Here is a 15,985-nt window from a genome sequence, read left to right on the forward strand (position 1 = left end):
GTCAAACGTGCACATAGAAATGATAAAGTAAAAGAGAACTTTAGACCCTCGGTGTTGCAGTTGTCCCACCGGAGGGCTGATCGTGAAACATAAACAGGAAGCGGCTGGGCCGAGTTTAGGGAGTAGTTGGACAGCCATTGCAGTGTCGTGGCTCAGTAACAAAACACGAAAAACCGAGGTAGACCTGGCATCTCGCAGGCCCTCTCACTTTCAACCGGGAGACCCTTTTACATGTATATACGAGCGAACACACTCGTCGAATAAATCTGCACCTAAACAACGGGTAAGTTTTTTTCTCGACACGTTTTCCGCCTGATAACCAGAAAAGAGTCGTGTGTGAGCGGTTGGCGTCTCGGCTAGCAAATGATCCCGGCTGCTAACGATGCTACGTTAGCATTGCTAACACCAAGTTGGCTAACTCGCGTATTATCAAAGAGACTGCCCGCAGACGTATTTATTAACATCCGCATTTATGGATGTGATTAAGAAAATACTCATACTGCCACGCGTATCTGCCGGTGTCACTACGACTGGGAAGCATTTCTCTAGCTAACCGCTAATTAGCCGATGTAGTCGGAAACCCCTCGATGCAACGTCGCCCCTGAAAGATTATGACACGTAGCTAGTAGCTTCCTGTTAGTCGGCCTGTTAGTCGGCCTCACCCGAGCTCCTCATTGGAATTAAACGTCTCATTTTCGTTTGTACATTGTTATTCCTGTGTTTGGGCCAACGCGAAGACTAGCGGAGATCAACTATCCGTGTGTCGTTTAGATATATATTGAACTAACTTCGCTGCTACGTTGACGGTGGCTGTGACATGGACTGGTTTGACAGCCGAGGGAAAAAACTGCATTCATTGTCTTTTGAAACGTTATGGAGCCACTGTCGATTGGAGAGGAGGGGGGCGAAGAGTAACGCTTCCTTCTCCAGGGTCTCAATTATCAACTGTGAGCTTAAAACATCTGATCACACCAGCGATGTGGTGCCTACATAAATAACATGGAGCAGATTTTCTGTCAACTCAGTGTGAAGAAAGGTCATCGGCGTTGCTTCAGAGAAGAAGTGGAATAGTTAGAAGTGCAAACTGACAGTTCTTGGTGGTTTTTGACTTCAGTGCACTCACACAATGCTCATTAACCCACTGACTACGTTAGATTTACAGATACCTCAGTAATACGTGTGTTTTGGCTTTTACAGCCAAATTCTTCCCGTTTATCTCCAAGTATCTGGACTTGTGTGTCACACTCTAAAAAACGAATCACCGTCACTTTAAAGTATAGTTACAATGTTTAGTTGATTAACCGATTAGTCGTCAAAGGGAAATTGATCAGCAAAGAACGTCAATCATTCAGAAGTTCCATATTTTCAAATTATATTATAGTCATATTATTTTATCTTGGGATCATTTTTTGCTCCTTGACCGTTTTGTTGGACAGACTAAACAATCAGATAATTGAGAAAAATCTGATTAATTAGTCGGATAATAATCATTAGCTGCACTTCAACGTGGTTGGTCATGCTTGTTCCACACATAGTGACCCTTGCATGTGGTTGTTGTCAGTTTCTGTCAAAGCGCTTCACATTCACAGCTGCATCACGCTGCACGTGGAAGCATCAAACTGTGTTTCCAGCCCACAGTGTTGTAGCAACCAATGGGACTGGAGTGTGGCAGCAGCTGACGTGTAGCTCAGCTGTATTTGCGTGGTCTTGAACTTTGGCTACTTTATACTTTAGTCCTGGAGTTGTTTGCACATTACACAACTAGGGCTAAAGGTTGACACAAGCCTACTTTGTTCTGTCCCCTCTGGCTGTCAAAGAGGATATGAGATGAAGTTGGGAAACTATGTGTGTGAGCCTTCATTGGATCAAACATCATTGATCATTGTTTCACTCATTTTTTTACAGATGGGAAAGATTTTCTTTGTTTATTTATTTGCCCTTTTCTCTGTGATACTGAAGTATTTGGTCATGTGTCAAAAATATCCCAATGTCCCAAAAAATACCACAGCAACAACGAGGGAAGAAAGAAGTTTGAGTGAACTGGAATTGACAAATGAACAAAACAAGAGCCTTTCTTGCACAGAAATAACGAGCTGTTGCATGTGGTAAACGAGGGAGCTAATATTTCACACAGTTGTAGCATCCCTTCAGGCATGAAAATCACTCACCTTTCGGCAAAATTCGCCGTTTTGAAACCAAAATAGGTGACCTACGATTATCAGTGAACTGCGAACATGTGCGCGCGCCCGAAGGGAGCCTTGAATTCGATAAAAACATTCACTCTGCAAGTGCGAGACCATGGAAATATTAGCGCCAAGGGCCTCGCATCACCAGTTTTTTTTCTCTGGGAAGGTAGGGGAATACTGCTACCTGATTGGTTTGTGAAGTGTACACGCAGTGCGCTCGTGCAGACCAAAGCACTCAGAAGCTGAAAAGAAGACGCCGATTTGGAAAGTGGAATAGCCTGACTGAATTTGGTGAGTGATGGTTTCAATAATTTCTATATTTTCAGAAAATATAGAAATTAGTGAAACCATCACTCACCAAATTCTGTCTTGTAATTCTGCTTGATTTTTCTCTCAAAATGCATCAGATTGATGCTTTTAAATATGAAATATTCCAAATTTTCTTACGGGGAGCATGCCCCCGGACCCCCCTAGAGGGGTTGTATCTTTCTCACCTTTTTCACCCCAGACCCATTTTCATGCCTGCCCGTTCTCCAATACATTTTATTTGATTAAAATACAGTTATGGCTAACCTGCCTTAATTTCCAAGGCCCTTGCAGATGGCTGGTGTTGAACAAAACACTCATGTAGCCTGTCGAGGACAAGTCAGATAGTATGTGATCAGTGCTCTGAAGGTTCTGTCCTCCTGTCCAAAGACTCCAACTTGAACAGGCTAATCATTGGCTGTAGAGCGCCAGTCATTGTCCTTATCACCACTTTCCAATCGCAGTCTGATAAGTCGAGGCCGGCTTCATAATCATAAAGTGTCGTCACTTTAAAATGAGGTATGTGTTGAGGGTTGCTGATTGGTTCTTTGTGGTCTTATTATCAATCTCCTGTTGTCAATTCATTCAATTAAATTTAATTCAATGATGTGCCACTGAAAAAACATTTTAGATTATGAAGTGAATACTACTTATGAATGAAATCCGAATTTTCTCATCCATACATTTCTTTATTAAAAATAATATTTTTTAAACAAATATGAACAGTAATAATTTCATTTATTCATTTCAATTCAAATATTCCAAAATTTTAATACTGCAGCATACTATAGACTTAAACATGCACCTTTCCCCACAATGCTGTGTTTTCCATGGACATTGTTGTACAGGTGTGCCATGTCTCCAAATGTTTTTGTTCCTGCTGAGGCTGAAGAGAGAAACTTTCTAAATCTCCTCCCAAGGAGTTGTGACAGTCATTTCTTGATGCACATTGTGTCTTTTCTGTAATACGTTCATGAAAACAGAGGCATAATATATGTCACAGAAAGCCTTCATACAAAAATAGATGAAAGTGTACCATGTTGCCGTTATCTGTATCATATGGATGGACGGATGTCAGAATAACATGTCTCAGTTCTTTCTTTCTTTTTTGCTCTTTCTGTGTGTTCATGTCTTTTTACCTCTGTTCTTTCCCATTTGTTGTTCTTCAGGATTCAACAGCTCCGGATATGTCATCCATATTAGAATGGATTTATAACAGTGTCAATGGCGTGCTACAGTTTTTAGGTAAGTACTGGTGATCATCAGACACACTAACTTACAGTAAACAGGAATTTAGTATTGAAGGCCTTAAAAAGATAAGTACATACAATTTTGACTGTAGTATTTTATTAAAATGTCAAAAGTAATTTGTAATTTAAAGTATAGTGTGATTAACATCTTCAGTTATCACATAAGAATAACTTTAATTGATACATCTACTGGTCTATCTTATATTTCAATCATCTGAAACACTGGGCTAAGACTGCAGTGCACAATAACGGGCTTTGTTCTTAAACACCCTTCCTGTTGTTGGTGGAAACTGATACGAAGGAGCAGTTTCTCTTAAAGTGTTTGTTTACATTGTGCCTTCAGACACATCTGAAAAACAAACACCCCGACGGCTGAGCGGACGCCACTCCTTAACAGCAGATCTACACTACAAAGTTTAATGCAAATGCAAAGTTGCCTTTCTCAGCTGAAGCCCTTTTTAAGACACAACAACATCGGTTTATTCCATGATCAAAGACATTACCAGGCCGATTTCATTCAGACCAGTTTCTAATGTGGTCCACGGGGAAAGGAATGAATATAGCACCATCATCACTGACCACTGTGTGTCTGGATCTTCTTGGTTCGAGCCCTAACACAAGCTGGCTTATGGGTTTGGTTCCTATTCAGACCACGCATGCTACTTATGGTTCTGTGAAGTGACTCCGCTAAAGGCACTTACAGTTCGCAGGAACACAATATTATTCTCACCCCAGCCTTTGAATTAGTCTCTGATGAAGTGTTTATTTCAGATCTCCTAGCAATTCTCGTTACGTGTAGCAGATGCTCTTCTCGCCAGTGTGTGCTCCTCTAGATCAAGCTGTTCCCATGAAGGGCCTGTTCTCGTTCTTCCTGTCGGACAGGTTGCTTAGGGCCGTTGTGCGTAACGATTACATCTATTCACGCTGACTCAGTCAGAAATTTCACAAATCCACTGAATGTTTCTGAGTTGAGTCAGAGAGTGGCAAACCCAAAGCTTTGTAATCTCATAAACAAACTTGAGGAATGGATTGAGTTCCTTTCTTGGGTATTCAGGTAGTTTGTACGCCGATCTTTGACAACTGACAGTAAAGGGCCAAATCTTGGTTTCTGTTTTAAAGTAGACCCTGACTGATTTATTAGTTGGCCAATAAAAATCACAGACATATTGGTATCAGTGTTTGTTTGCCAACATGTGCTGATATTAAAAACACTTACATAATAAACAATGCAGAAAAGATGTGCATTTATGTTAACATTCTATGTTAAAAATATTTGCTGACATTTGTGTGTTAACTTAGTTTTTACAACTCTGCACAGTAGAAAATGCAAGGGTGGCTTCATTATTTTTTTCTTTTGTCTGTATAATATTTAGAATGTAAAGTGGAGATACGAGAAGGAAAAAGGGTACATGGGTTACAGCCAGTTGTGCGTCAAGGACACTATTATGTGTAATACATATCTAGTACACCTGAGTCTAAGTCTGAACTTAATAGTGCTTTTGTTAGATTGATTTTGTGATCTTAAAATCCTAACAAACATTCCATTCCATCCTAATCATGAGTTCAAATGTGGTGAGGTTTTTTCATGCGTGAAAAATTTCAAAAGACTGAGCATTTGAACATTATGATGCATTCCATGTAAAAGATTCATACTGAATTGCTTCTGACTTTTTGTTTTTCAGGACTGTACAGGAAATCCGGCAAGTTAGTATTTCTTGGCCTGGACAATGCTGGCAAAACGACGCTACTGCACATGCTCAAAGATGACAGATTGGGACAGCATGTGCCAACTTTACATCCAAGTGAGTTGGTGCTTCTATCTCTCACATGCACATTCACACAGTTTCACCTAGTTGTGTATTGAAAGCCATGCAAAAAAATAGCAGCCAGATTATTCACAGAACTTTATCATTATTTATTAAATTAACTTTTTCAAACAAGCATGTTGATGTCCATTCATGCTTTACATTAACTGTTGTTTATAAGTTTACTTTATTGAGATAGGGAATGTTCTGATTTGTTCATGGTCATTTTCTCTCCTCTAGCCTCGGAAGAGTTGACGATTGCTGGCATGACCTTCACCACCTTTGACCTTGGAGGCCACGCACAAGGTGTGTGTGTGTGTGTGTGTGTGTGTTGGGTGGGTGGGTGGGTGGTTGAGAGATTATTGAGATGTACTGTGAGCGGTTTTCCTTCAGGTAACATATCTGAAAAGCAGTGTGCAATTTCCGCAGCATATGCAACCAAACATCTGTGCAGTGCGACTAATAAAATGTCCCTTGGTCGCACCGGGGCATCTGACATTTAGCTGGTCTGTCTGTGTGTGTAGCATGATGTGTTTCCTCACCAGCGTACAGTGTAAAACTAAAAAGTTTGTTTTTGTGTTTCCTTTGTGTGTACATACAGCCCGCAGAGTGTGGAAAAACTACCTCCCGGCCATTAATGGCATTGTCTTCCTTGTGGATTGTGCAGACCATGTGAGATTGGCGGAATCAAAAGCAGAACTTGATGTAAACATCTCTTATCTCCCCTAAACTTTAAAAACACTCATTATTGATGAATTATTTGTTTGCTGATGGCACAAGTAAAGGTGAGATGGTGGAAGGGTTTGACATGTTCCTTCACAGTTGTCAAGTGCTTACTCATTGTCTGAACTGTTGGGTTTCTCTATAATATTGTGAGGTGTCGACCTCACTATCTAAAGTGCCATGAGATTTGGCGCTATACAAATAAATACAATTGAATTGAATCTTTTGGATAAACATGAAGGCTGTACAGTAATACCTTGTCTTTCCTCCCAGGCATTAATGACAGACGAGACCATCGGAAATGTGCCTATCCTGATCCTGGGCAACAAAATTGACAGATCAGAAGCCATCAGTGAGGAGAAGCTGAGGGAAATTTTTGGATTGTACGGACAGACGACAGGCAAGGTAAGTAGATACAACAGATGCATTGCAACGGTTCATTGTACCTTATTTTAGACCTCTTATCAAGAGGAGCACTTGAAGAGTCATAGGTAGACGACAGCACGACGAGTCTCCGTACAGTTACTCACAGGGATATAAGGTCTGTGTCGCTATAGCAGATTTCCGGAGAGTGTGTACATGTAATGGTGTACTGGCCACAGGGAACACCCAGAACTGGCTCTATATGCTGACAATGCAAGTTGCGGGACGGGACCTGCCTCCCTGTCAAGGCAAAGTAGGTGTCAGTTTTTGTGAAAACAAACAACAAAGTGAAACTTTTCTTTCTGCTCAAGAAAAGAGGTTATCTAGTCTCAGTCATGGTTTGATTAAAACTCTGGACTAATGCAAGATGAGAAGCAATGGTGAAAGTAATTCTGAGTTTAGAAACGCTTTACATTCTCTACTGGTTGACGAGTCATTACCAAATCCAAACGTGGGTATCAGTTTACCAGCCTTACCTATATTCCTGTCGTACAGAGTGTGCATGATAGTGCGTGTTCTAGGACTGGATTTACTGGCCAATCACAACCATTACCATTGTTACCATAGATTTTCTTGCAGGAGATCCCATCTTTAGTTAAAGAGCGAGTGAAAGTGGTTTTACATGTAGAAATGCATTTATTTTTTCCTGCTTTTCTCTCAGGGTAACATTGCTATGAAGGAGCTGAACACAAGACCACTGGAGGTGTTCATGTGCAGTGTGTTGAAGAGGCAGGGCTACGGCGAGGGCTTCCGCTGGCTCTCACAGTACATCGACTAAAGAAGCCAAGCAGCCGTAACATACCACCACCACCAGGGGGCGCTTCACTCAACCACTCAAGACGCCTAACTGTTGCCACAGTACCATCATACTCAGCCCCATGTTTGGTTAAACAAATCTGCCTCCACCTTCAGAGAACCCAGTACAACTTGATCCCAATAGACTTTTATTGGTCGAACATTTGGTTCCGCATTACATCCATACATGTATGCGCACACACATACATACACGTGTCCATCTCTTTCCTTTCGAGGAGGGTAACACAGCAAAGGGTGTTCAAATTCCAACTGATGAATCTTTTCTATATCGTGTCAGTTGTTTGCTTTCCTCTCTCCCTCCCTTCCTGCCATCCGTTGAGTGTGATGATAGATGCATTATAACTGTAAATCTGTACAAATATCAATAATCCCCGGCACCTCTTTCCCCTCTTCATCTCATCTTATCTTCGGCAATGACAAAGAGCAACATAGTTGTAAACATTGCAGCACACTTCTTTTTTTTTTTTTTTAACAGTAAAGACATTCATTCAACATTGTATTCAATCACTGTGTTTTGCTTTGTCCTTTTTATTCTTTTCTTCGTTTTTTTTTTTTTTCATGATTGTGGCCACGTATACAGCCCTCACTATAGACGTGTGGCTACTTCACCCATTTATTAAAATGGACCAGTGCATTTATCTTAGTGATCCATTTCTCTAGGGTACAAGGAAGGCTAGAATATCTTTTTGTTCCAGACTCTTGTCTGGTGGGCACTCTAGCAGCATTGAATGGTAAACTGTGGGCTCCCTTTTTTAAAAGAACCATGGGGTGGTAGTGAACCAACAGGAGGAGAATTTTAATAATAGAAAATAATACAGGCTATAACCCCAGCAAGGTTTTATGAAATGGTGTCGTTAGCACAGTGGTCCGCAAAGAAAACTATTTAAGTAAATTAGACTTTTGAATAAATAGGTGATAACATGCAGTAAGAGACGAAGGGAGGGATATACAGATGGTTGTAACATCTAGTGGTAGTCGATATTAATCGTTCATCCTGATGTATGTTGCAGCGCAGACCTTTTGACAGGGTGAATCGCCTCACTAAGTGTAGATTACGAAGGACACACAGTCCCATAGTGGGAACAGGTAGATTAGGCTTATGACACCTCCAAGAAAGGGACCATGTATATATGAAATGTACACAAACATCGTACATGGATTTTGTATTTATGAGTGGTATCCTTTCATATCTATGTGCATTACCAGAAACTATTATGCATGCCTTGTTCTTTTGATTATTAATGACCATTATTCCAGAGTACAATGGGAGGGAAGAAGATGCCAAAATTTACAATGAGAGCTGATTGTCATGTTAGTTTCTCCTTTTTTTTTTCTTTTTTTAACGGAAATAATGAAATTGCGCGTAATACATTCTTTTTCTGTCCCCGTCTGTGTCTCATTCATTCCCTCATGACTACGTGATGAGCTGCTCCAACAAGGGTGGGACTCGCTGTTGTTTGCATCAAAAAAATGTAATAAATGTTTGCAAAGAATAACAGGCTTTAACATTGATCCACAATGCAGACTGATTTTCTTTTTGTCACTTTGATGAGATCAGTGATGATCCAATACAACTGTATGAAAAAAACTCACACCCTCATCAATTACTGATAATGAAAAATGGCCCCTGTGACAGAAATATCTGTCATTATTACACTGATATTGATGCACCAGTGCAGAAGACGGAATTCACTGTTAAAACTGGTCAAGATGGAGCTTTACCTTAAATAATAAAATTATTAAGTGAGATTATTAATGGGTTTAACAAGAAAAGCTTTAAAATATGAATGGATGACAATTATGATAATTTGTCTGTCTTTTTTATGAATTATTGATGAGTTTTAAAGCAGTTGAGAAGTTCAGTTTAAAAATCTGCTATCAACTCATTGACAACTGAAACATGACGAGGAAAGGAGCAAAGAAGAAATTCTTACACTGTCAAATTTATCAATTTAAAAATAAACAATTAACTACAGCTGTCAAAAAAATTAAGTGGAGTCAAAAGAAGAATATTTCTCCCTAAAAGGTAGTGGAAACAAAGTACCGTAAAATAGAAATAGTCAAGAAAAGATTAGTTGAGTACTTGAGTAAATGTACACAACTGTTTGAGGTGGCTATATATACATTTCAGATATAAATCAGACAGTTATATACATTTAACCGGACGTTATGCAAAAAGCACATTGGCTTCATATTCTTGGACTTCAATACAAACTTTACTACCATGACACTAGGTGGCGCACATGTCATTAAAACATATATTTTGAAGTGCTGTATGGGCAACAATTTATCTTCTCAATACCATTTCATTCATCTCAATAAATTTCTTGAATGCACCACAATGAGAGATTTGAAACCTCTGTCCTCATGCCCCAAGCTGCAGTGACTCAAGGTTTACATTCTGTAAATCTGTACGCTGTGATGCCTCTGACGCAAATTTGAAGTTACTGAAAGTTTACTCTAATTAGATGAAAAATTATATAATATGAAAATTATCACTAATGTGTATGTAATTTGTAAAAAATTGGATAAAACATGGACAACAATACACCTCAGTGTCTGTGTGTGTGTTGTGTGTGTGTGTTTTGTGTTGTGTGTGTGTGTGTGTGTTGTGTGTGTGTGTGTGTGTGTGTTGTGTGTGTTTGTGTGTGTGTGTGTACGGGTGCATCAGTCTTGTGTTGGCTCTACAAAGGAAACCGATGCTGCATGTCCTCTCTCCCAGCGATTTAAGGATATGAAACATCAGAGGAGGTGACTTTCCCATTACTGGTGACTTTGGCTCCATCTCCCGTCCACTCAGTATTCAAGACACACCTAAACCAAGTAACAACAATACACAGGGAGGGTTGGACATCTACAGTACACGTTCATCCATTCCATTTCTGAAAATGTTAAAAAGAAATGAATCTTCTTCCTCTCCTATAAAAACCTGTATTATAAAATAACAATTGTTGAATAGAAACTCAATCGCATTAATATGTGAGTTTTATGTGGAAATAAGAATTTGGTCATTGCATATGTGTTGGGATAAGGAGTTGTGGCTTTGTAGTAGTGTGGTATGAGTGTGTTCCCTGTCTTCAAGCCTGACTCTGGATTCCCCTCTTCCCCTTTCATCACCTAATTCCCCTGCATTTAGTTTTGGCAGTTATGTGACTGTTCAGTTTGTCACTTTGCACATTCTTTTTGTTTTCGACCACTGCAATGTATATCTTTATTGTTAGTATCCATTCCAGGAGCTCTAGCCATCCTGTGATTACGAGGTGATTTGCAATCGGAGCCCTAGTGACGGTGGTTAGTAACGAAGATTAATCCAGAAATTAGTTGTTTTCTGTCAACAGCACAGAGGAAGAACTGTTTTCACCTGAAGCCCCCTCCGTTTTGTGTCGTGTTAATATAGTGTAGCCACAGCTATGTAGTAAGACTAGAAAAAACAACAACAACATGTCCCCAGAAATGTGACGGAATCCAAATCCACATCAATACCTTTATTACAGTTCTTGAGCTTGACACAAGAACTGTGCCCCCCCCCCCCCCGGGAGCCGAAGCCCTCACACTCCTGTTGCACTTTGAATTTATAGGCTGAACGTTGTAAGCGCAGCCATATCCAGTTGAGGTCATTCTCATAAATCAAAAACGCACGATGTGAAAAAATGACCCTGATATGAAGCTTGAAATTCAGCCTGAGGACATTTTAGCATACGAGGCCCGTGGGCCTACTACTCACAATAATTAGGTTCACTTTATCAAAAGTCTCGGTGCAGAGTTAATGGTTTAAAGAATATTAAACACCGGCAACTCGAAACTCTCGTTCATACAAGATGGACGTCATTACGTCAACCTTCAATCAAAAAAATAAATGACTGAACTGTCTTGTGAATACTATTTATGAGTGGGAGTGAGTTGGGGCCACCACTGTGTGGAAGTGGCTGATGCAGCCTTATTTCCCTGTGGGGGAAAACTAAATTACTTTATGCACCTTTAAATCCTGATGATATTGATTTAAGAACATCTGTACTATGTACTATATTTTCTTTCAATTCAGTATTACAATATTGAGATGAGAAATGTGAATTTTTTTTAACCGTTACTATTCTTTCTTTCTCCTCTGGCTAGCTTCCTGTTTCGTTTGCATTCAGTTCCTTTCTCTTGTAGTTGTGTGTATAAGAAACTTATTTTTAGTTACAACTCATGTGTGGCCTCCCTCCCTTTGTACAGCCCTGACCTGGGCCTGGGAACAACAAAGTCAGATAATGAGAGGGATCTCACAAGCAGACAGAAAAGCAATCGATAAACCACACACACACACACACACACACACACACACACACACACACAGATGATGTGATAAACACGTTTAATTGTGTGGGACCTGAAAATAAACACTTGGATCAGATGGATGAGGAATTACCCCCGAGGTGACTTTTTTATTACTGAGAAGCAAATGTCATACTCTCAGCATGTTAACAGCCAAATGATGGAAACAAAACTTGAACAGGGAGGCATCAAAATGATTGAAACTGCAGGGAGAGTATTTATGACAGTTTATGATTTTTAGGCATCCATCAAACAGTTTTATCTGTTCCATTTTGGAACTGATGATTTTATGACTAGTCTGTTTTATTTTTCTTGACTTTAGTCTCTTTTGTACAGCTATTCTCAAGCAATTGTGGATTTTGAAAAGTACTCTGAGGATAAAGTTTATTATTATTATTATTATTATTATTAGGATGTAAACTGTTTGTTTTAATTCACACACTGATAAGCTTTTGAAACTCCATTTTTTACGTAACAAAAACTCTACTACTGTGTTCCAGTGTGTGTAAAGAAATAATGGTGTTGGTTGTGTTTAACTTATCATCAAGATCTTTGTCGGATCGTGAAAATATTTTGGACATTTTTTTTAGACAGTCCTTTTCCATTAGCCTGTTCATCAGCAATGGTTGTGTGTACCTCTGTTTTCCTTTGTACATTTAGTGTGTGTTACTCTGTAAGTTGTCTTTGCACCAATATCATATTTAAGATAAAATATTTGTCATTTAGGTTTAGTCTGCTTATGTCTGTGTGGTTTTAATGCACAATAACTATCATGTCATATCATATCCCGCCAGCAGAGGGCGGTACTGGAGAGCCGCTGAGAGTCTGTCACCATCTCTCCAGATGAATTCCTTTCAGCTATGACTTTAGGGAGAAATTACTCCAGTCAGACAGTTATGGCAGTTTCTCTTCATAATAACTGAAGGACCCGTGGAACCATTTACCACAGACTGCTGATCACTACTTTAAATGAACTGCACACTCTGCTGGGCGGGGTGTGATCAAACAGGGATTCGATTTTCCAAGACTTTTCTGTTTGTATTACCTGTCTTATTCTACTTTGGCTTGTTCTTATTTTCTATTTTTTAATGATTGTGTTTAAATGTCATTCTATATGTGTTTCTTCCTAATGCGTTTCATTTTGTATGTAAAGCACTTTGAATTGCCTTGTTGAAATATGCTATACAAGTTAATTTTTCTTGCCTCATATGTTTGACCCCAGTTTTTCTCCCCTCATACGAGCGCTTGATTGTGACTCAACGGCCTGTATGTCTCTATTTTCTCTCAACTTGTTTAAAAAAAATTTTTTCCCAATTTTATTTTGCTGCCTTGATCTTTTATTTTCAAGTGTGATTTACTGTGTAAAAAAACCCTTCCTCACTTCATAGTAATATAAGGCTTTTGCAAGGCTCCAAGTGACACTGCTTGCTTTCTTTAAAGCTTAACGAGACTAATGTGTTTCATAAAAATATAATGGTTTCTTCTGTAAGCAGAGACGCCATCTCAGATGAGGCAGAGCTTGACTGAAATATAAAATTCTGTGGGAATCTGTGAGCTGAGCTTGTGGAGATCTGCCTGAACAATAGTCACATTCATTAAATATAAAGTACCCAATTTCTGTGTGAAACAGTGCCTCTGCTCTTTCCCCTTAAGGTTAATGTTTGATAAAAATCTGGGTTAATTTTTCATGTTTGCAGAGGTGATCTTTCATCTGGGTACAAATCCCCGCATTGTAAGATTTTCACGAAAATTGTGAAATACTATGGTTCAAGGAAGAACTTGTGATCTTTTAATTCCCCATTTGAGTTCTTCACTATATGGCTGCAACTGTTCATTTTTTAGGATTATTTTCTATCTATCTGATTATTTGTCAATCAATCAATCAATCAATCAATCAATCAATCAATAAACTGTTGTGTCTATAAAATGACAGAGGATGGGGAAAAATGACCTTCACGATTTCCCACAGCCCAAGTTGACGTCTTCAGATATGTCCAGCCAACGGTTTAAAACCCAAAGATATTCAGTTCACTATCATATATGACAAAGAAACACATCAATTCCTTGCATCTGAGAAGGTCGCCAACAGAAAAATCTCAATTAATCAATAAGCTCTATTCACTAATGTGATGTCAGGACAACCTATGATAAAATAAGGTCCGTGCCAGTCTCGACATTCTACCTAAAATCTAATCAAATATTCTTAAAAAAAACTGCGTCTATCATGCAGAGCTAACCTGACAAACAAATCAATTATGACAAGTTTAGTCAAAGGGTTCACTTTCTGTACTATCTAACAATTTGGATATGTTTTTACTTTCTCTTGACATCATGTTGACAGAGTGCCATGATAACAACATCTGCACAGAATTACCAAAAATGATTCATCTCTGTTTGTGACACGTGGTCATGTGGCTGTTAGATACACTGCCTGTGTGCATACATCAGTAAATCATGAACCCTGATTATAATAATAATATTAAACTCTCACAGGAATGCAACTGACATCTTGTCATTGTGTCTGTTGTGCTCCGGCTCTACAGTCGGTGATATTACGCTGTCAGGTGCAAATGAGGATGATCTGCATAACGGCCCCCAGGCAGTTTTATACCAGCTACTGCAGAGTGTCTGTGCCAAAATATGCCAATAAAATCTAAAATAATAATAAGACGAAGAACATTCAGTAAGTTGGCAAGTTGTTATGATCTGGTGAATGGAATATTAATTTGTGCAACAGTGACTGAACCACTGCCACACTGTCCACTGTCGAGTCCTTCTTTAGCACCAGCTCCTCAGCCTCCATTCTGCTTGCTCATGTTAAATTGTTTTCCAAAAATACGTCACACATGAAAAGGACCCTGTGACAGAGGCACGTTATTTAATTGCTTAGTTGCTTGCCCCGTTGCTTACGCTGACAGCATGCTGAGAGGCCGGGGAGCAATAACAGCAAGCAACCACAGACAACTGTATGTAGATATGCAGTACAGTTGAAAGATTCTTATCAAGATCGTAGGAGATTATGTTCAAAAAACTAAAACAATACTGACCAAGATGACGTTGTGTATATGTATATGACTCATAAATCCAGTCCTGGTCAGGCTGCAATCTGTAAAAAACAAGAGTCTCAGCTCTCCCCATCTGGTATTGTTTTTTTCATGGTCCCCCTCTTCCCCACCTCACCTCCACCCTCCTTTGACTCGGTATTTAAAATGGATCTGGTATGGGAAGTGCATCACTTACTGCGGAGCGACCTGGAGCTGGACCAAGAGCAACAAAAACAAACTATCTTTCAAGTCCACAGGATCTGGCATCTTTTTTTCCCCCCCGTCTTTTTTTTTTTTAAAGCCCTTAGCTCAGTCAATTGTTTGTTGCTTTAAGATGAACTGGCTGACTTCTAATTCACAAGTAACACAATAAACCCCAGTGGCCTCTTGACATTTCGGCCTGCTGCTCTACTGGATGGTTTCGGCACCGGACGTGAGAATGCTGGAGTGGGCTGGATGGATGTGTTAGTGTAGTCGACAAGGATCTCCTGGGAGCAGGGAATGGAAATGACAGAAAAGAGCTCAAGTCAGGACCATGATGATCTGCTGATGTATGTGTGTTGTCACTGTGTGTGTGTGTGTGTGTGTGTCGGAGAACGTATCAGATCATAACAGATGAAAATGTTCAAACCCCCCTGGCAGTCAGCCGCCTCCTTCCTCTGTCATTTGCTGGACGTCCTGAAACTGATGTGGATTTCACGGTTTCACAGAGCTGGATGTCAGCTGCCAACTGTTTCTCCAAACAGCTTTCTGCTATCTATTGATTCCTCAACAATGTGTCAGATTAGCTGGATGCCAGCAGAAAAGGCTGTTAAATGGATTCCCCGACATTCTGAGTTCCTGTCTTGGCATTTTTTCCTCCTTCGCCAGACACTTGTGGAGGAAACTACTTTCTGCCTTGTGTCTTTTGGACAAAAGGACAAAAGCTTATCAGCATTCCTCATTGAGCCTGTGTGTTTATTAGAAAGCTGATGAGCTGGCTGATGGTCCACTGTCCTTTGCATTCCTGACTGACACATGGTGGGAGAGTTAACTGCAAAAAATAGTATGATTGACAGGAGGCCAGGAAAGAAAGATAAGTGATGCACCAGTGAAACCGAGAGTTACATAAATTATAC

General features: G+C 39.7%; 1 protein-coding gene across 1 annotated transcript; it reads left to right on the forward strand.

Moving 5' to 3' along the window:
• The first annotated feature begins 110 nt into the window (after positions 1-110).
• sar1b (secretion associated, Ras related GTPase 1B) lies at positions 111-9,021 on the forward strand. The gene is made up of 7 exons (XM_035624733.2): positions 111-283; positions 3,662-3,737; positions 5,425-5,544; positions 5,788-5,853; positions 6,149-6,252; positions 6,544-6,675; positions 7,355-9,021. Exons 2-7 carry the CDS (start codon positions 3,680-3,682, stop codon positions 7,469-7,471), a joined length of 597 nt encoding a protein of 198 aa, XP_035480626.1. The 5' UTR covers positions 111-283; positions 3,662-3,679; the 3' UTR covers positions 7,472-9,021.
• Positions 9,022-15,985: the final 6,964 nt, after the last annotated feature.

Source organism: Scophthalmus maximus, chromosome 2 (genome assembly GCF_022379125.1).
Source record: "Scophthalmus maximus strain ysfricsl-2021 chromosome 2, ASM2237912v1, whole genome shotgun sequence".
NCBI classification, from domain to species: Eukaryota; Metazoa; Chordata; class Actinopteri; order Pleuronectiformes; family Scophthalmidae; genus Scophthalmus; species Scophthalmus maximus.